A 20,326-nucleotide genomic window follows, 5' to 3' on the forward strand; every position below is an offset into this window, starting at 1 on the left:
GTATTTGCAGTAGGCAGAATTATAGACTGACACGTTTCCTGTTCCCAGGTGTACAGACTCCTGTATAATTTTGTGAATATGATGGGATAGTCACTTCTATAATTAGGTTATGTATATGGCACATTTGACTTTAAAATGGGAGAATAGTTGCCTGACCAGGCGGTAGCACAGTGGATAGAGCGATGGATTGGGATGCGGAAGACCCAAGTTTGAGACCCCGAGGTCGCAGGCTCATTTGGTTTGAGCAAAGCTCACCAGCTTGGACCCAAGGTCGTTAGGGTTTGCTCGGTCTGCTGAAAGCCCGCGGTCAAGGCACATATGAGAAATCAATCAATGAACAATTAAGGTGTCGCAACAAAAAACTGATTGATGCTTCTCATCTTTCTTCCTTCTCATCTGTCTCTGACTCTTTGTCTCTGTAAAAAGAAAATAATAATAAAAGTAAATAAATTCAAAAATATTTTTTAAAAATGGGAGAATATTCTGGGGTTACCTGACCTAATCAAGTGAACCCTTAAAAGGAATTGGGCTCTTTCTGAGGAATAGATTGAAGTGTGCAATTTCATCCAATTGAACACAAGTGAGGTTCTCTGCTGCTGGTTCTGAAGGTGGAGGAAGCCATATGGCAAGGAGTGCCAGCAGCCTCCACAGCTGAGACCTTGGCTGATAGTGGGCAAGGGGTCAGGCACCTCAGTGCTACAACCACAAGCAACTGAATTCAGCCAATAACTTCACTGAGCCTAAAAGAATTTTTCCTTCAGAACCTCCAGAGAGGGATGCAACCTGGACCACGCCCCATTCAGCCTGGGATACCCTGAGCGGAGCGCCGAGTCACGCCGGGCCTGAACTTCAGACCCACGGAACTGTGAGATAATGAAGATGGTTTTATGCTGCTAAATTGGTGGTAATGTCACACAGCAATGGAAAACTAATACAGTATGTATTATTTTAAATTACACAAATAATTACAAATACATCTAACGTGTAAAAAAAATGAAAACATTAATGAGAGATTAAAAGTTCTCTTTGCTCCCCCATCCTAGCCAATCTTGAACCCCTCTATACCCCTTTTTCCTAGGGGTATGGTATAAATACCCCCTTTGTTGGGTATGAATCCTTCTTCCAGACCTTTTTCTATGTATTTATGTACACACACACACACACACATATCTATATATACCAACAGAAAATATATAGTACTGCTGGGGTTTATTTATTTATTTTATTTTAACTTCAGTATACTAATGGGATTAACACTACAGCTTGCTCAATTCTCCTAAAAATAAGACTACAGAAGTCTGAATTGATGTTCCCTATGTTGTATAGAAGCATTTGAACACTCTATTATTCTTAGATCTAAGTTTAAATAGATATGTATTTTGGCTCTGGCCAGATAGTTTGGTTGGTCAGAGCATCGTCTGGAAGCTCAGAGCTTGCTGGTTTTGATCCCTGGTCAGGGCACATATAGAAACAGATTGATGTTCTTGTCTCTCTCTCTCTCTCTCAAATAAAAAATAAATGTATTTTGGAACTTGTTGTTTAGAATGTTGATGATGGGTCCCACCAGCTGAGAAGCATTTAGAGTTTGGGCTGACCTCATGTTTCTGGGTTTTTTTTGTTTTTTTGTTTTTTTGTTTTTTTTTTTTGCATTTTTCTGAAGCTGGAAACAGGGAGAGACAGTCAGACAGACTCCTGCATGCGCCCGACCGGGATCCACCCGGCACGCCCACCATGGGGCGACGCTCTGCCCACCGGGGGCGATGCTCTGCCCATCCTGGGCATCGCCATGTTGCGACCAGAGCCACTCTAGCGCCTGGGGCAGAGGCCACAGAGCCATCCCCAGTGCCCGGGCCATCTTTGCTCCAATGGAGCCTTGGCTGCGGGAGGGGAAGAGAGAGACAGAGAGGAAGGTGTGGCGGAGGGGTGGAGAAGCAAATGGGCGCTTCTCCTATGTGCCCTGGCCGGGAATCGAACCCGGGTCCTCCGCACGCTAGGCCGACGCTCTACCACTGAGCCAACCGGCCAGGGCATGTTTCTGGTTTTTGACCACTGTCTTTCAGGTCCTTCACAGCTAGGATAAACCTGCTCAGTTTCAGGCTCACTTGCAAGGCACCAGAGAAACATTGGTGGCTCTTGTATCCCAGAGCAAACCGTTATGGCCATCTGGTCCCTGCCTGCATCTAGCCCTGGAAAATCAAGGAACTTCAGAACATCTTTCAAACAATCACTAACTCAACCTAGTCGGTTGCTAACTCACTCACTCACTTGGTTGGAGTGTCATCCCAATACGCCAGGGCTGGGGGTTCGATCCCCAGTCAGGGCACATACAGGAATCAAGCAATAGACTCATGAATGGGTGGAGCAACAGGTCAATGTTTCTTTCCCTCTCTCTCCCCCTTCCTCTCTCTGTCTCTAAAATCAATTTAAAAAAATGGCTAACTCTCCATTGATTTAAAGAACAATCAATAGAAAAGAAAAGAACAATAAATAGGTGTGACCTTTTCAGAAACAAAACAATGGCAAGTACCTGTATTCTGTGCAGGGGATAGGACGAATCTCCTTTGAATGTGGACCACAGTGCCAGCTGATGGAGGGTGGTACCTTGCCCAAGGAGTAACTCTCCAATGAATTGTAGCTTCTGATAAAACAGCCAGAAGCAGGTTTTCCAAGGTGGCTTTAATGACAGGCTCTCATCAAGAAGCTCCTTTCCCAAGCAAGCTTGTCCTCCATATTCAGAGAGCCGCTGGGCCACAAGGCTCTGCGTGAAAAGTGTGCATGCACATTCTGCAATTTTGTAGTGAAGGAGACACTAGCTGTGGCCAGTGGCAATGTCCTTCCTGCTTTGCTACGGTCATCTCATCTTGTGCTCCCCTGACATCACAGTGGTCCTGACATTTTATAACAGCACAGATATGCCCTTTCGATCTTTGGCCTTTTGTGATGTTGAGTTTGCCAAGGGAAGCTCTGGGTGGGCAGGAGACCTTACTTGTTCATAAATCCTTGGACAGAGTGTGCCCATGAACAGGGGTTACACTTACTGCCTCCTTGAAAAGGCTATACCCACCCACCCATATCCTTGATCCATGGGTTTTCCATGCTGCCTGGCTACTCAGGAAGGAGCAGCCCACAACTATGAAAGTACAGCTGTTTGGGTATGGAGCTCTGCCCATGGCGGGCCACAGCCTTTGGACAAGGACTCTGGGCGTAGAGCAGCAGGTGATTCCCCTCTGAACTTCTGTGTCTAGGTGAGCATCCGTTTCCGCTCCCTTTCCTGGTAAAGTCTTCAAGAGGCTACAATTCCCAAGGTACTCCCAAGGAGAGAAACCTGCTTTGGGCATCTACAGACAGGGGGTTGAGTTGAGTCTTGAAACTGGTCCAGGGCCAAGGGGTTCAGGCTTCTAAAGGTGACTTCAGAAAGTGGAAATACCCCCAAATTTCCTTCCATCCAGTTAATTTGCCTTAGACCAGGAGGGAGAAAGCTGCTCCGAAAGTAGGCGTCCGACATTGGGTAGTTTGTGATATATTCGGGCTGCTGAGTTCAACAAGCGTGAGGGCCCCTATTTCACCAGGGCAGAGGTTTTCAGAGGGCTGGGTTTTTGTGACTGTGAGCGGGGTAACCAGGAGGAATAGTCAGAGCAGCACGGAGGGCGGCCCAGGCGGGACGGGGGCGGAGCGGGCGGCGCTGCGCTGACAGCCGCGGCAGAAAGGGGGCGGCCGCGCCCATTTCCTCCGCTACGCCTCGGCCGGAGAGAGCCGCATCGGCGAGCGGCGCCTCCCCCGGGTCTGCTGCGGCGGCTGGCCCCCGTGCTGGGTTGTGTCGAGACGGCTCCGGGCGAGCCTGCAGCGACCGTAGCCGACGTTCCGAAGCCCGCCGCGCGGTTCGCGTTCCGGCTGCCCGCATGGACGCGGCGTTGAAGCGGAGCCGCTCGGAGGAGCCGGCTGAGCTCCAGCCGTCCGCTCGGGACTTGGAAGAACAGGAGGTAGAGGAAGAGGGGATGGAGCAAGAGCTGGAGGAGGAAGAAGAGGTGGACCCCCGGATCCAGGTAGGGCGCGCGAGGGGCGCCCCGACTCCCGGCTCCGCGAGGGCCGCCGCGGAGGTCGGCATCGACACCTACACCCGCCTCGCAGTCCCCAGTGCCTGCGGTCTGTGGGCAAGAAGAGAGGGTCTGAACCCTGTTTCACTGGGCTCATGGGGAGGCTGCAGTGCCCGCGTGGGTGCAGCCTGACTGTATTGCGGGGATCCCCCCCGCAGACTTTGGGGAGGATCCTGGGGTCGCCGCAGCGTGCCCAGCGGTTCAGTGGATGTGCAACAAAGGGAAAAAGGGGGTGGGGGCGCCATGCGAGTATGGGGGTACCCTGGCCAGGCTCCCGGCGCCGTGGGCATTGCCCGGCCTTCTGCCCTGGGAGGAGGGATTGGCCGCCGGGTGGGCGTTGTCCGCCCTGCAGCGTGGGCTGGCACCGGTGCCCTGGGTTCCGAGGCTTCACCTGGCACAGGTGCCGGGCCTGAGCCATCTTCCTCCTTTGATTCATTGTTACCAAACTGAAGGGTTTATTGTCACCACTGGCTCAACCCTGCACTTGGCCTCAAACGGTTTAAAATCCAGCTTTTCCTTGTTATGAGATTGAGTGTGAACAGAAATCCGGAACAACTGATGCGCAAAGCTGACGCGGGGAGATGGCGAGGGGTTTGGCCTGGATCTCTGCGCCTCCATTTCTAAGAGAGATGATTAAAAACAATTTCCAAGCCGAGATCGAGGAGTGACAGCTTAACCTCTTAACCCTCCAAGCAAAAAAGCACAGCAAATCCCTTTTTCAAGACCCTGTTTTTCTACCCTTTCCATAAATGGTTTTTTTTAAAATATATATATTGCTTTTAAGTATGTTTTGCAATTCCTGGAAACCTAATTGGTTTTTCAATGTATAGATCAATTAAAAGCTCATTTAACTCAGTTGTTTTGATTTAAATGAATTGTTTTGGCAGATTAGCAAGATAAAGATTAGGAAATGTTTGCATTAGAAATTTTATTAATCATTTTGAACTACTATTGTTTTCTTGATACGGGAATTCTATTAACAAGATCCTTTGTTTGCAGAGTAAAATGAGTTAACTTCATGCTGGGTACTTTTTACAGAATTTCATTTTGTAAATGTTTATTTAAAAGTAGTTTTTTTCCTTTTAATACCTAGAGAGAGTGAATAAATAATTGGAGGCTTGAAAAGATTATCGTCTTTATAGAAAAATACTCAACCACCAATGAGTTAAAGGCAGAATTCTGCCCTTGATTGAAACCATTTCACTGGGTTTATACTTTTGCTTGGCCTTGTTTATTTTCTTTCATTGTTTTATTCTGCAAAGTTCTTGCTGTAAAACAGAAGGTCCTGTTTTGATTTGGCCCCTGAACCATTTGTAGCAGGTGGGTTCACCTGAAGGCACAAACCTAGAATAAATCTTTGACCTTCTATGAGAAGACAGATTCCTAGGACCTTATGACATTTAAATCAAGAAAACGTTTTCAGAAATGCTGGCATTCATTTGCTCTTCCAGCTAAAACTCAACTGTTTGCCTTGAGAATTAATGCCTGTCTCCTCCCTAGTCCCACAGATTGCTGGAGTTCCTTTTGCAGGTAATGGGCTGAGTCATACAAGAAACAAAATAACTATCCCTTAAATCTTTTTCTCCCTCTTTTCTTTGTTAGGGAGAATTGGAGAAGTTAAATCAATCCACGGATGACATCAACAGACGGGAGACTGAACTTGAGGTACAGAGAGCTGGGTCCTTGTTCTTGGAGTGGTGTCAGTCCCACTGACACCGGAATGGTTAATTTTGTTTTAGTAGCTGGAGGGTGATGGCTGGCGTCCCCTCCTCGAAGTTGAGCAACAGCCTGCTGTCTGACAGGATAAACTACACCACTGAGCCCAGCTTGTGGGTGGAACACATGTGGATCCAATTTCACATGTGTTTCATCATGGACGCTCTGTGGGGCCAAAACCAAGAGCTGTACGCAGGCGTAAAGCCCTGAAGTTAATGTGTCTGTGGAAGAACTAAAGAGCAGAGGGGGAAAATCAGATGGACTCTTTGATGGAGAAAAGAGAAACGAGCTCGCTCACAAAAACCTCTTCAGTAATTTAGGGCGGTTCCTTACATTGTGCTTGGAAATGTTGTGTGTTTTCTCAGACTTAAACCTTTTTTTTTTTTTTTTTTACTTTCCTGCTCTAATAATTCACCCACTTCTACTTCCCTGCTCATTTCTTTATTGTCTGCTTGTGTGTAGAATATAATTATCTTAATGGTAAGGAAAAGCTGTTTAGACTGGGAAGGGCTTTCCTGCTGTGAAGAGTCTGCAGAGACTAGGACTTGATTTGCATTTCATAAACATCTCCCAACCTAGAGTGTAAACAGATTAGCATTCTTCACAGCTACCAATTAGTCCCCATCCCTTTTCAGCAGTGGTTGGTTTCACCATCCATCGGTGGGTTTGAACAACCCCCCGCCTATTGCTGAGAGCCTGTGAATGACTGTCAGAGCTAAAGGAACACGGGGAGCTGTTGGGAGGACCTATTTCTGTAGTAGGAGAAATAGCGGGGAAGGTCTGCAGGAAACATCTGGTCCCAAAGGTGAGTGAGGGTGAGGGTGCGGGAGGTAGGAATGCAGTCTACCAGCAACACACTGACAACCTTGACTTCCTGCCTGCCTGCCGTGCCCAAGGCCCAGGAGGTACCAAATCTGGAGGTGGGAATGGGGGTTCAGAGCTTGTTTTCTGAGCTGTGTACGAAGGGTTAACTTCTGTATTGTGATTGTAGCTTATCTATGGACACTGGCTGCTCTCTCCCCCAAGTGGAGTCAGATCTGAGTGTGTACTTGAATTCTTTTCACTCAGGATGAATCGAGTTTCCTTGTTGGGCAACTGAAATCTCTCCGAATCTCCAATTTGTAACAATACATTTAGCAACAACAAAAGCCCTGCCATTTCTGTAGGGATTTACAAAGTGTTTCGCAACCCCTGTCTCAGTCCATCCTGTCGTAACAGCCTGAAGTCGGGTTGTCCTATCTGGCCACTGTGGCTGTTTGAATTTAAATTAAATTCATTCAAATTAAAGATGAATAATTTAGGTCCTCAGTCCCAGTCGCCACATTTTAAGAGCTCAAGAACTACTGTTTTGGACAGAGTAGAGAACGCTTCCACCATCGTAGAAAGTTCTAGTGGGCAGCACAGGCCTGGGAAGTAGGGAGGTGGTGACAACCTCTTCAGGTGAGGACAGAGGAGCAGTGACATTGCAGAGCCAGGCATTGCCATATCCCTTCCAGCTGTCATGTTCTACCATCCCCAGTATGAACAGACAAGTTGGAAATAGCATTTCTGTTTGTTTTTTCCAAAGGACTGATTGATTCATTCAACAAGTGTTTGTGTGCCTATGCTATGCTGGCCACTGTTCAAGTAGCGCTTACTTACCTTCTGAGGGTAAAATTGTTTCATCTGTGAAACTCTTTTTAGCCCTGATTTCTGAATCCTTTTTCTGAATCCACGTTGGTATTTGTGTGACACAGGAAGGCGCAGGACAGGTGTTTCCTGCCTTGTTCTGGCGTGCCCTTGGCAGCAGCAAAGAGGTGGTCAGAGCTGGCCTGTGTCGCTGGCTGACCTTTCCATGGTATTATTTTAACCAAGATGGACTCAGAAATATAGTACAAGTGATGTAAGCAATTAAAGCGCCCTGGTAGCCACATTAAAAAGTAAAAAGAAACAGCTGAAATTAATTTTACTCTATTGCTTTTAACACAGAACGTTCCAGATAGTATCATTTTAACATGGAATCAATATGAAAAGTCATTGAGATATTTTACAGATATTTTTATATGAACTCTTCAAAATCTGGTGCCTGTTTTATACCTAGAGCACATCATTTGGACTGGCCACTCAGCTGTGTGTGGCACTGGGCAGCCCAGGTCTCACTGGTGTTTCCAGTCAAACTCTCAGAGGAGCAGCCGTGTTCATCCTGTGCGGCTCTCTGGGCGCTTGTCTGCTCCCAGAGCCCATAGAAGAGTGTGGTGTCGCTGTGGGTCTGTGCTGGGCTCTTCAGTCAGGCCCTGGGCGCAACTTTGTGTCAGGCACTTTTTGGGGGCCACTGCAGATAGGCGGGTGAACAAGACAAAGGTCTTCCTTTCAGGGAGTTGAAATTTTTTTTTTTTTTTTTTTGTATTTTTCTGAAGCTGGAAACGGGGAGAGACAGTCAGACAGACTCACGTATGCACCCGACCGGGATCCACCTGGCACGCCCACCAGGGGGCGATGCTTTGCCCACCAGGGGGCGATGCTCTGCCTCTCCGGGGCGTCGCTCTGTTGCAACCAGAGCCACTCTAGCGCCTGGGGCAGAGGCCAAGGAGCCATCCCCAGCGCCCGGGCCATCTTTGCTCCAATGGAGCCTTGGCTGCGAGAGGGGAAGAGAGAGACAGAGAGGAAGGAGACGGGGAGGGGTGGAGAAGCAGATGGGCGCTTCTCCTGTGTGCCCTGGCTGGGAATCGAACCCGGGACTTCTGCACACCAGGCCGACGCTCTACCACTGAGCCAACCGGCCAGGGCCGGAGTTGAGATTTTGATTGGGGGTGAGGAGTGGAGAGGTGGCTGATAGTTACGGATTGTAACCCCTATGGTAAAAGAGCGTTGGGGCAGGCTGTAAGAGAGGAGTCGCCGATTGCCCCTGAGCAGAAGCCTGCAGAATGGGCGTCCATGCTGCAAAGAGCAGCAGATGGCACGAGTAGCGGGGGTGGCAGAGGGGAGCGTGCCAAAGGATGTGGGACAGGAAGCAGAGCAGTTTGATACTCGGTTGATTCTCGTTACTCGTGGTCGTTGTTTTCTCTGAAGTCGCTGTGAACACTGAGTTAGTGACGACTGCAGCCTTGCTGCTGGAGGGGAGACGTGGCCAGAGGCTCGCAGGACCCTGACCCCACATTAGGATCCCGCAAGCCTCTTGTCACATTTTTGTCAAAGAATCAATACATAACCTTGTTTTTATGTGTGTTTTTGTTTAAAGACGCTTTACTGACTACATAGTATTGATTCCCTAATGTTGAACTCATGGCAGGAGCACAGAGACTCATGCCTGAATGTAGCCTGTGTAACACACAGACGAGTTCTCTCTAAGACCTGTCACAGCCTTCTTGGGCTAAGGAACACAGGCGGCACTTGGGCACTAGGCTTGGGGGCCAATTTAACCAGCGTGATTACCAACAGAAAACATAGAAATGCAAAAACCGTGGCACTGCATGGACCATACAAGGGACAGTTTTTAGAGTATGAGAGCCAAAACCATAAGGCAGAGGGCCTTCTAGCTGGACTTCGACTGGGAACGTGCATGTTGGGTGACAGTCTTTTTGCCACTCTGTGGATGTCCACAAGTGACTGTAGAAGCACCACGAGTATTGATTGGGAGCTGTTATAAATTTTAGTGAGTATGGAGCCTGCAAATAATGAGGATTGACTGAAATAATTTTGACCCTCTAGAGCAGTGGTCCCCAACCTTTTTTGGGTCACGGACCGGTTTAATGTCCGAAAATATTTTCACTGACCAGCCTTTAGGGTGGGACGGATAAATGTATCACGTGACCAAGACAAGCGTCAAGAGTGAGTCTTAGACGGATGTAACAGAGGGAATCGGGTCATTTTTTAAAAATAAAACATCGTTCAGACTTAAATATAAATAAAACGGAAATAATGGAAGTTATTTATTCTTTCTCCGGTCCGTGACCCAAAAAAGGTTGGGGACCACTGCTCTAGAGGAGGGTCTTGTGCTGTCCACATTTCCTTTCCCTGGTGATTATGATCTGGAGTGCCCAGCGCCCCTCCTGACTCTGACTGATTAAATTGGTGACCAGGTTTGCGCTGGCTTCAGCTTCACACATAGAACGTGGCTTAGTTGTCTCTGGGCAGCGGTAGGCTGAGGTGCAGAACTGGCCTCACCTTTAGTATCCCATTCCAAGGCGCGGCTCTTTAAATCGGCGATTACCAAGAGGCCTCTGGATGCCGGCCACCTGCATGTCGCCAGTTGGCTCTCTGCCGCTTTCTGCTACCTCGCTTTGCCTCTGACCTTGTTTGAACAGTGCTGTGTCCCCTTTGCACTCTGATTGATATCGAGAGGGCCAGCCTTTTCAAGCAGCTGAAGGGAGTAACCTTTCAACCAGAGAGGCCCTTGGATAGAAGCCTGATGTTTCATATTAAGAAACTAAAGGCATATTCCCACAGACACACCCCTGATTATTGAGTACCCCTGTGCTAAGGCCAGTTTTAGGTAGTAGGTAGAGAGCAGTGAAGAGAATGGACAGAACTCCCTGTCCTCCTGACACTTATGTTACAGAGAGGGAGCAAATGCAGTTGTGAACATCACAGTAGTTACCCGGCAATGTGTGCTAAGGAGAAAAACAGGTCAGGAAGGGGCCTTGGCAGTGTGGGTGTGGGGGAGGGGAGGAACTAGGGGTACAGTGTTCTACAGTGTGTAAAGTCATGGTGCACTTTTGACCGGTCACAGGAAAGCAACAAAAGACGATAGAAATGTGAAATCTGCACCAAATAAAAGGAAAACTCTCCCAGTTTCATACCTATTCAGTGCAGTTCGATGTGGGCTCACACACAGATTTTTTAGGGCTCCTTAGGTAGCTATCCCGTATAGCCTCTACAGACTCGTCACTGACTGATGGCCTACCAGAACGGGGTTTCCCCACCAAACTGCTGGTTTCCTTCAACTGCTTATCCCACTAAGTAATGTTATTCCTATGTGGTGGCGCTTTGTTATAAACGTGCCGATATTCACGTTGCACTTTGGTCACAGATTCGAATTTAGCGAGCCACAGAACACACTGAACTTTCCTCTGTACTGTCTACATCTCGACTGGCATGGCCGTGGGCTGTTCTGCTGTATACATGGTGTTACGTCATCGTCTGTGCATGTGCACATGCTGCCACATCATCCTACAGAAACTAGGAGGGTTTTCCTTTTATTTGGTGCAGATTTCACATTTCTATCGTCTTCTGTTGCTTTTCTGTTACTGGTCAAAAGTGCACCATGACTTTATGGACACACTGGTGGGTGGGCAAGATGTCCCTAAAAGCATGTGTGGAGAGAGTGAACCACCAGGCTAGATAGGGGAAGAGCATTTCAGAGGGAACAGCATTCCAACTGGAGGGAACAGCCAGTGCTAAGCTGAAGGTGTGGCCTGGCTGAGGACCAAGCAAGGGGGAACCAGTGCTCTGGGGATGGGGTGGGTGATGAGTAGAAGAAAAGGACAGATTCAGAGAGAGAAGTGGTCATTCAGGTGTGGCCATGCAAGTATGCATGCTGCTGCTGAGAAGAGGGGGAGGAAGGACTGGAGGAGGAGGAGGGGGTGGAGGGGGAGGAGGAAGAGGAGGAAGAGGAAGGAGACAGAGGACAGACACAGTCAGACCTAGTTACCCACATACAGCTTTTCTGGCTCCTAGTGATCAAAAGCTGCCTTTTCCAGCCTGCCCTTCCCCAGAGAGGCAAAGCAGTTGTTGGAAACTGTTCATGCCCTGTCCCTCGCTGCTGGATGGGACGGTGTCTGGGCACACTTGGAGGGCAGTTGGAAAAAGCATTTGATTCTAGACATCTGTGTTCCCCAAACTGAAATAAGGCCCGTACCCAGAATCTGCCTTTTCCCTCATGCAGAAACCAGCAAACATTTTCTCTTAAGAATAAAGTTTTGAAAAAACAAACAAACAAAAAACCCACATAATAATAAAAAAAATAAAATAAAGTTTTGAGCTTGGAAACTTGAGGGTGGGAGAGGGAAGGTCGGGTGAATTGGAAGCAGTCTGGCCTCTCTCTAATGGATTATTCACACAAGACAGGGGAAGAGAGAATTTCTTTCCTGAAAGGATAGTATTGTCACATCGGAGCACTTTGACACCCATGTGTGTGGGATGTGGGTGGTGGTGTGTGTTTATGAGGTGTGTGTGTGTGTGTGTGTGTGTGTGTGTGTGTGTGTGTGTGTGTATGTGAGTGGCTGTGCACTGGGGAAGGCCCTCTGACTTCAGCTGTGTTTTGAAGAAACGACAAGAGAATGTTTGAAGTGACAAATGGGTGAGGGGAAGTGAGGAAGAACCATTCCTTGAAACTGTCACCAAACTCCAGGCCTGCGGGCAGGTTGCCCAGTGCGGGCTGGGAGGGGCCCTGACCTCTTTGGACTCAGGTGAGATCTGGTTCAAGGAAACACTGGCCTAGAGCAGGGGTCAGGATCCTATGGCTCACGAGCCAGATGTGGCTCTTTTGATGGTTGCATCTGGCTCGCAGACAAATCTTTAATAAAAAAAATAATAACGTTAAAAATATAAAACATTCTCATGTATTACAATCCATTCATTTCCTACTGCTCATGTTCATGGTTGCGGGTGGCTGGAGCCAATCACAGCTGTCCTCCGGGACAACACTAAATTTTTATTGGATAATGCATAATGTACACGGGTCATTGTATGGCTCTCACGAAATTACATTTTAAAATATGTGGCGTTCATGGCTCTCTCAGCCAAAAAGGTTCCCAACCCCTGGCCTAGAGGCATTCCCGTGAATAACACAGCCCGTCCTGTGGCTGAGTCCTGTGTGGGTCCCTCACCTGGACCTCAGACACAGTCCCTGCCCCGAAGAGCTTGCCAATTCCTGGATCCGAGCACGTAGTTATGGAGTGAGAGGGACGCAGGGCTCTTCGGGAAGCCAGGGGGTCTTTGTAGAATAGGGGGCATCAGAGTTGAAGCCCGGAGACCCAGATCATTTGGGAGGGATCGTTAACATCCCGAGTAGCCTAGAAGTGGAGGAGGAAGAGGGAGGACAGTACAGCCATCCCTGCACTCGATGGCACAGGGAGGTCAAGGAGGGCCGTGACTCTGACCATGGGCTGGTTGGTAAAGGTAAACAGCAGGTGCTGCCGGGGACCCAAGCTGGGGCTGCTGCCACTGTCCCCACAGCTCAGACCTTTAGTTTGGCCTCCAGAAAGGTAGGACTTAGAGCTTTCTGCTTCAGTGGCAGTCCCTGCCTCCCCCTCCCCCAAAGCCATTGCTAGGATGTCAAGGAGGTGTAACTTTTGACCCAGCAATTGCACTTGTAAGAATTTATCCTAAGGGAGTAACTGGGCAAGGATATAGGTTTGATAATGTTCATTGCAGCATTATTTAAAAATGGACATAGTAAATCTGAATGCTATCAGTAGGGGTTGGTTAAATATGTAGATGAATATTATACATATGCAATGGTATGCATGTTCTAGGCCTGAACATGATGACACAGCCTGTTGTTAACATAGAAAGGCGTCTAAATGGGAAGAAGCAGATTCCAGAAGAGTCGGTAGTATGGCGCTCTTTAAAATATGTCTGTGTGCATAAACTGCCTGGAGAAGATTACATACCAGTGACACTTTGGGAGGTGAGATGAGTGACATTTATTGTCTTTATACTTTTCTTTATTTTCTGAATTACTTGCATAAAGTTTGTACTACTTTATAGTCAGGGGAGAAATTACCCAAAGCCATGGGGAAGAGGTGGGTGGAGCGTCTTGGCATTGGTGACATAGGGTGGTGTTGGGTTAGAATCTGAGGTCTGCTGACTTTTAAGGCCACTTGTCCCTTGCGAGCCTGAGTCTTGTCATCTAAGAAATGGGGACTTGTGATTCTTGCCCATGTCCCTGGGAGGCCTGGAGGACAAGAGGAGACACTGTGTGAAGGTTGCTCTAACAGTTGTGTAGCCTGGTGAAGGAGAGGCCTCCTGTGTGTGGGGTTTGCAGGCAGTGCCCAGGCCCGCTGGGTGCCAGACACAGACAAGTGTCCGACGAGATGTCCCTTGGAGCCTGGCCTGCCATGAGGTCTGGCGATGGTTCTGCTCTCTTTCCCCAGGCCCCGCCATGATGTTTTGTCAGCGGCTGGCACTGGGTCAGGGGTCAGAGAGAGGGCTTGTACAGGCTGGGATGATAGGGGTATGGTCTTGGCATTCTCTGGGGCAACAGGGTACTGCTCTGTGGTTGGGTCTGCTGGGATCCGGAAATCGGTTTGTTTCTAGTTAGGCCTGCTTTTGTTAGGATCTGTCTTCTCCTGGGATTCTGGCACATCATAGGGGCTCAATAGATATTTAAGTGAATGAATAGTAACAGATCCCCCCTCCATGGCTGTGTGATCTTGGGCAAATTACTTCATGTCTCTGGTCCTTGGTTTCTTCATCCCAGTGATGGTGTGGAGTGAGCTATCAAATATTATCGCTGTTACTGAGCAGGGTGGTGAGGGCTGATGTATGGTGGGTGCTTGCAAGAAGGGTTTTGTGTCCATCCTGGAATGTCATTCTATCTGTTTTTGTCTCCTAACTGCCCCTCGACAATAATGATGCTAATGATGAAAATGGGTGCCTGCCATGTGGCAGGCCCTTTTCATACATATGCTCACCAAATCTTTAGAGCACCTTTAGGAGATAGATATTTATCATCCCCGTTTTGCTGGTAACAAAACTGAGGCATAGAGTCCAGAGCAGTTGCTCAGCATTAGCTCTCCTGATGCTGTGGAATAGACAGCTCTTTGTTCCATGGGGGCGGCCTGTGCCTCGTAGGAGGTTTAGCAGCACCTACTCACTTGGCGCCAATAACAGCACCTCTCCTCCCCAGTTGTGACAACCAAGCATGTCTCCAGACTTGCAAGTGTCCCTGGGGTGCAAAATGACCCTTGGTTGTGCCCCGCCGCTCTAGAGCAGTGCCATCAAAGTGTGCCCCTTGCACCGGCAGCCTCAGCTGACAGGAACCTGGGAGAATTACAGCACCCTGGGCCCCACCAGACCTGCTGAGTCCCAATCTCTGGGGCGTGGCTCAGAGGCTGTCTTACCCAGCCACTCCCTGTGTCATGCATTTCCCAGCACCCTTCTCACCTAGTGCATGTTCATCAGGCTGTATTATGGTCAGTTGTTTACTTGTCTGGCTCCCCCACGAGATGTGGCCCCTGCCGGGAGGGCTTGGCCTCCCCATCTCTTTGTCCACAGCGTCTCATGCAGTATCTACACACAGGGGTGCAATGAATGTCGGAATGAACGGGTATTAGTTTTTGCTTAGAATTAAGAGCCGCCCCAAGACACAAGTGTGACATTCAGAAAGTACTACCTGTGTCCTTGCCTTTCCCCAAATCCCTCACTTACGGAGGTCTTAGCTCATGAAGGTCTAAGGTTCTGCCCTGCTTGGAGAGTTTGGCATTTTAAGAGTGGCCTTTCACATTAAAAAAGGATGATGTGGCCCTGGCCGGTTGGCTCAGCGGTAGAGCGTCGGCCTGGCGTGTGGGGGATCCGGGTTCAATTCCCAGCCAGGGCACACAGGAGAAGTGCCCATTTGCTTCTCCACCCCCCCCCCCTCCTTCCTCTCTGTCTTTCTCTTCCCCTCCCGCAGCCAAGGCTCCATTGGAGCAAAGATGGCCCGGGCACTGGGGATGGCTCCTTGGCCTCTGCCCCAGGCGCTAGAGTGGCTCTGGTCGCTGCAGAGCGACACCCCGGATGGGGCAGAGCATTGCCCCCTGGTGGGCAGAGCTTCGCCCAGGGGCATGCCGGGTGGATCCTGGTCGGGCGCATGCGGGAGTCTGTCTGACTGTCTCTCCCTGTTTCCAGCTTCAGAAAAATACAAAAAAAAAAAAAAAAAAAGTATGGCGTGTGTGAATATGGACAAATGGCCATGTTCTATTTAGTGGGAGGAAGATTAGGTAATAGACTATAAAATGTATGTAAAACTATATGTAGAATATATATAAAACCATGTATACAATAAATGAATATGTGCAAATGAGAGAAATGTCTAGAACAGAGGGATTCATAGTGTGGTCTATAGACAGTGAATTGCTTGTTACTAGTTAAGGTGAAGTAAATAGAGAAATTGAGAAACTTAAAAAAAAGAAAATGACATCACCGGGCGATCAGGTAGCATTTCACTTGTCTAGTTAATTTAAATTATATTCTACAGGTGTGTTGATTCGCGGTGGGTTGGAGGATGGAAGGGCACTTATTTCCACATAGTTTGTGAAGCATGGCTCTAGAAAAATGTACCCTCAGATGTTGCTAGTGGTTATTGCTAGTTGCTAAGAATGCTGGTGATTTTTTATTTTTCATTTCTTGACATTTTTCTAAACTTCCAATGACCATATTTTATCATTTTTCATAGGCAGGGAATGGGGGTAGAATGAAGCACTATTATAAAAAAATGTCTTTATAAGTCAAATGAATTTCTAGGAAAGGAATTTTAGGAACTCTGTGAAGGCTAGAGGGAAAAATATTTCAAACGGGTAGCCCCTGCCTCGCTGGGCTTGCTCAGTGAATTCCTGTATTGTGAGACTCGCATTGTGGTCATTCAGGGAGGGCTGGAAAGGGCCTTAAAGGCATGCTAGGATTGTCTGCAGCCAAGAAACCCTCATTTATGAAATACAAAATAATCACCGAGATGTAATAGTGGAAAATATTTCAAATATTAAGAATATTTAGCCCTGGCCGGTTAGCTCAGCGGTAGAGCGTCGGCCTGGCGTGTGGGGGGGACCTGGGTTCGATTCCTGGCCAGGGCACACAGGAGAAGCGCCCATTTGCTTCTCCACCCCTCCCCCTCTCCTTCCTCTCTGTCTCTCTCTTCCCCTCCCGCAGCCAAGGCTCCATTGGAGCAAAGATGGCCCGGGCGCTGGGGATGGCTCCTTGGCCTCTGCCCCAGGCGCTAGAGTGGCTCTGGTTGCGGCAGAGCGACGCCCCGGAGGGGCAGAGCATCGCCCCCTGGTGGGTGTGCCGGGTGGATCCCGGTCTGGCGCATGCGGGAGTCTGTCTGTCTCTCTCCGTTTCCAACTTCAGAAAAAAAAAAAAAAAAAAAAGAATATTTAGATATTCAAACTTAGTTACTATGTGAGTTTGAGTATTTGCATCATCTCTAAATGGATAAACTTATTATGGGCACACGGGCTCTCTTGCACAATCTTGTTCACTTGTAGCCACATAGCAAAATGTCATTAGTATGGGCTGTTGACTAGAACACAGAAATAGCTCTATAATATCTAATATTGTCTCTGTTGCCTTAAAAACAAAATCAAGATGTCTTCTTTCTAAGCTATAAAGGCCAAGGAGATAATACACAAACTTACCTGACCCCTCAGCTGGAACCCATCCTAGGCAGGTACAGTGACATGACTGTCCCTAGGTTATCCAGGATGCCTCCCTCTTCCCAAGGTGTCCTCGGGTTCTGCACATCAAGAGGAGGTTGACTGTGGGGTCAGTGGATTTGTTGCTGTCCCCGAGGTTGATGGAACTTTAAAATTCTCCAGGCAGCAGAGAGCCGTGGTCCCTGTGGACTGTAGCCTTTTACTGTTGAGCCGTTCTTTTTCTTTTCCTTTAGTTTATTTAAAGAATTTTATTGCATTTCTTGGGGTGACATTGGTTAATAAAATTATACAGGCATCAGGTGTACAATTCTATAACCATCATCTGTGTACTGTGTTGTGTGTTCACCACCCCCAGTCAAGTCTCCTCCATCACCATCTATCCCCTGTACCCTCTTCTGCCCCCCCTTCCCTTTCCCCTCTGGTAAATCACCACACTGTTTGTATCGATGAGGTGGGTTTTTTTGTTTTTGTTTTTTGGCTTAATCCCTTCACCTTTTTTACCCAGTCCCCCCTCCCCCCGCAACTCACCTCCCCTCTGACAGCTGTCAGTCTGTTTTCTGTACCTATGAGTCTATTTCTATTTTGTTCATTCGCTTCCACATGTAAGTGAACTCAAAGGGTACTGGTCTTTCTCTGACTGGCTCATTTCACTTAGCGTAATAATCTGCAAGTCCGTCCATGCTGTTCCAAAAGGTAAGATTTCCTTCTTTTTTATAGACAAGTTGTATTTCATGGTATAAATGTACCGCAGCTTTTTTTTTTTTTTTTTGTATTTTTCTGAAGCTGGAAACGGGGAGGCAGTCAGATAGACTCCTGCATGCACCCGACCAGGTTCCACCCGGCATGCCCACCAGGGGGCGATGCTCTGCCCCTCTGGCACATTGCTCTGTTGCAACCAGAGCCATTCTAGTGCCTGAGGCAGAGGCCACGGAGCCATCCTTAGCACCCAGGCCAACTTTGCTCCAATGGAGCCTTGGCTGCTGGAGGGGAAGAGAGAGACAGAGAGGAAGGAGAGGGGGAGGGGTGGAGAAGCAGATGGGTGCTTCTCCTGTGTGCCCTGACTGGGAATCGAACCCGGGACTCCTGCATGCCAGGCTGACGCTCTACCACTGAGCCAACCAGCCAGGGCCCCACAGCTTTAAAAAAAAATTATTATTATTTTGTTTTTTACAGAGATGGAGCAAGAGTCAGAGAGAGAGATAGATAGGGACAGACAGACAAAAACGGAGAGAGATGAGAAGCATCAATCATCAGTTTTTCGTTGCGACACCTTAGTTGTTCATTGATTGCTTTCTCATATGTGCCTTGACCGTGGGCCTTCAGCAGACCGAGTAACCCCTTGCTTGAGCCAGCAACCTTGGGTCCAAGATGGTGAGCTTTGCTCACACCAGATAAGCTTGCGCTCAAGCTGGCGACCTTGGGGTCTCGAACCTGGGTCCTCCACATCCCAGTCCGACACTCTATCCACTGTGCCGCCACCTGGTCAGGCAAGTTATTTTTATTTTTATATGTTTATTTTACTTTTTGTGGCAGAGACAGAGAAAGAGTCAGGGAGAGGGATAGATAGGGACAGACAGACAGGAATGGAGAGAGATGAGAAGCATCAATCATCAGTTTTTTGTTGCGGCACCTTAGTTGTTAATTGATTGCTTTCTCATATGTGCCTTGACCGTGGGCCCTCAGCAGACCGAGTAACCCCTTGCTCGAGCCAGCGACCTTGGGCCCAAGCTGGTGAGCTTTGCTCAAACCAGATGAGCCCATGCTCAAGCTGGCGACCTCGGGGTCTTGAACCTGGGCCCTCCACATCCCAATCCGACCCTCTATCCACTGTGCTAAAGCCTGGTCCAGGTTTTATTTTAATCCCTTCATCTACTGATGGTCACTAGGGCTGCCTGAGCTGTTATTTTTCTTTCTGAGCCTTTATTGTAAGGGCCTTTAACATCGTCGTTGTAGTAGTCGTGTGTGTGTGTGTGTGTGGGGGGGGGGGGTTTGGCTGGCTGAACTGAACATTTGTAGAACCTCTTTCTTTGGTGGGTATCTCAGTTATCTTTGTCCAGCTCTCTCTTCTTTGAGAGTTACTTACTCTGTCTTTGGCCACATAGATGTTTCAACAGTAAAGACTGTCACTTTTATGCAAAGCACCTGAACCACGTGTCTTGGGATCCTTTGCAAAGCAGCTCTTCAAGAGCTCAGAGAGTCAGCCTCTTTCATTTCCTTAAAAGAAAGGGGAAAAACTGTTGTTCTGTTCCTGCCTGGTTTTTTTCCTTTGCTGTGTTTTGCTGGATTATCTGAGAGATACTATTCAGTTTACTGTGACAGAGAGAAACTGCTAGCAGAGAGACAATGAGAAGAACACGCGCTGTTTGTTGTAACCACAGTCAAGCCCACTTAGGATAAACTCATCGTGTGGCATCAGGCTCAGCCGAACCATGATGAGGAGCACTTGGTTGTCTTCACCCACCCTCCCCTCCTGTTGCCGGCGTTGCAGAAGGATTCAGCTTCATCCCGATAGATTTGAAGTCTGCAGATTTGATGTTCACTTTTTTCTCCCCGCGTTTTGGTTTTGTTAAAGAGATGAAATGGCTGTTTCCTTTCTCATTGTTCTGGTCCTATGTCTACCTGCCAGATTATACCAAAACTTCCTAGCTAACAGCTACCGCTTTATTTTTCCCGTGATTTGTGTGGCAGGACTTTGGAGAGGGCTCAGCTGGGCGGTTCTCGGTTGAGGAGGGTCTCTGGTGCAGTTGGGGTCAGATGTCAGCTGGGGCGGTGACCATCTGAAGGCTCGCCTGGACTGTGTCCGAGGAGGCCCACGTCTGTGTCTGGCAGTGGACGCTGGCTCTTGCTGGGGTGCTCAGCTGGGGTTGTCAACCGGAGTGCTTACATCTGACTTTTCCAGCACGGGGGTCTCAGGCACTCGGACCTCCTTGTGGTATCCGGTTGCCCCCGCTATGACCATCCCGAAATGACCAGTTGGCAGCACCCTGACTTTTTCTATCTGAGCCTTGGAAGTCCTGTAGTAGCACCTCTATCATAGTCTATTGTCCCAGGCATGTCTGAGCTCACTCAAATTCAAGATGAGGGTACATAGGCTTTATTTCTCGATGGCAGTAGTGCCAAAGAATTTTGAGCCACATTTGAAAACTGTCACAGGCACACTGACTGGTTTTGAGGCCTGCGGGCCAT

General features: G+C 48.4%; 1 protein-coding gene and 1 long non-coding RNA gene across 2 annotated transcripts in view; one reads left to right on the forward strand and one right to left on the reverse strand.

Moving 5' to 3' along the window:
- LOC136382510 (uncharacterized) overlaps window positions 1–20,326 on the reverse strand; it is a 296,768-nt gene that overhangs the window by 221,879 nt on the left and 54,563 nt on the right. The gene's annotated exons all lie outside the window — the stretch shown is intronic.
- SH3BP5 (SH3 domain binding protein 5) overlaps window positions 3,663–20,326 on the forward strand; it is a 79,683-nt gene continuing 63,019 nt past the window's right edge. The window contains exons 1-2 of the mRNA XM_066351841.1: window positions 3,663–4,043; window positions 5,697–5,759. Of these exons, the coding sequence (XP_066207938.1) occupies window positions 3,900–4,043; window positions 5,697–5,759 (207 nt within the window). The 5' untranslated portion in view covers window positions 3,663–3,899. The remainder of the gene's footprint in view (window positions 4,044–5,696; window positions 5,760–20,326) is intronic.

The sequence above is a fragment of the Saccopteryx leptura genome, chromosome 10 (assembly GCF_036850995.1).
Source record: "Saccopteryx leptura isolate mSacLep1 chromosome 10, mSacLep1_pri_phased_curated, whole genome shotgun sequence".
Lineage (NCBI taxonomy): Eukaryota > Metazoa > Chordata > Mammalia > Chiroptera > Emballonuridae > Saccopteryx > Saccopteryx leptura.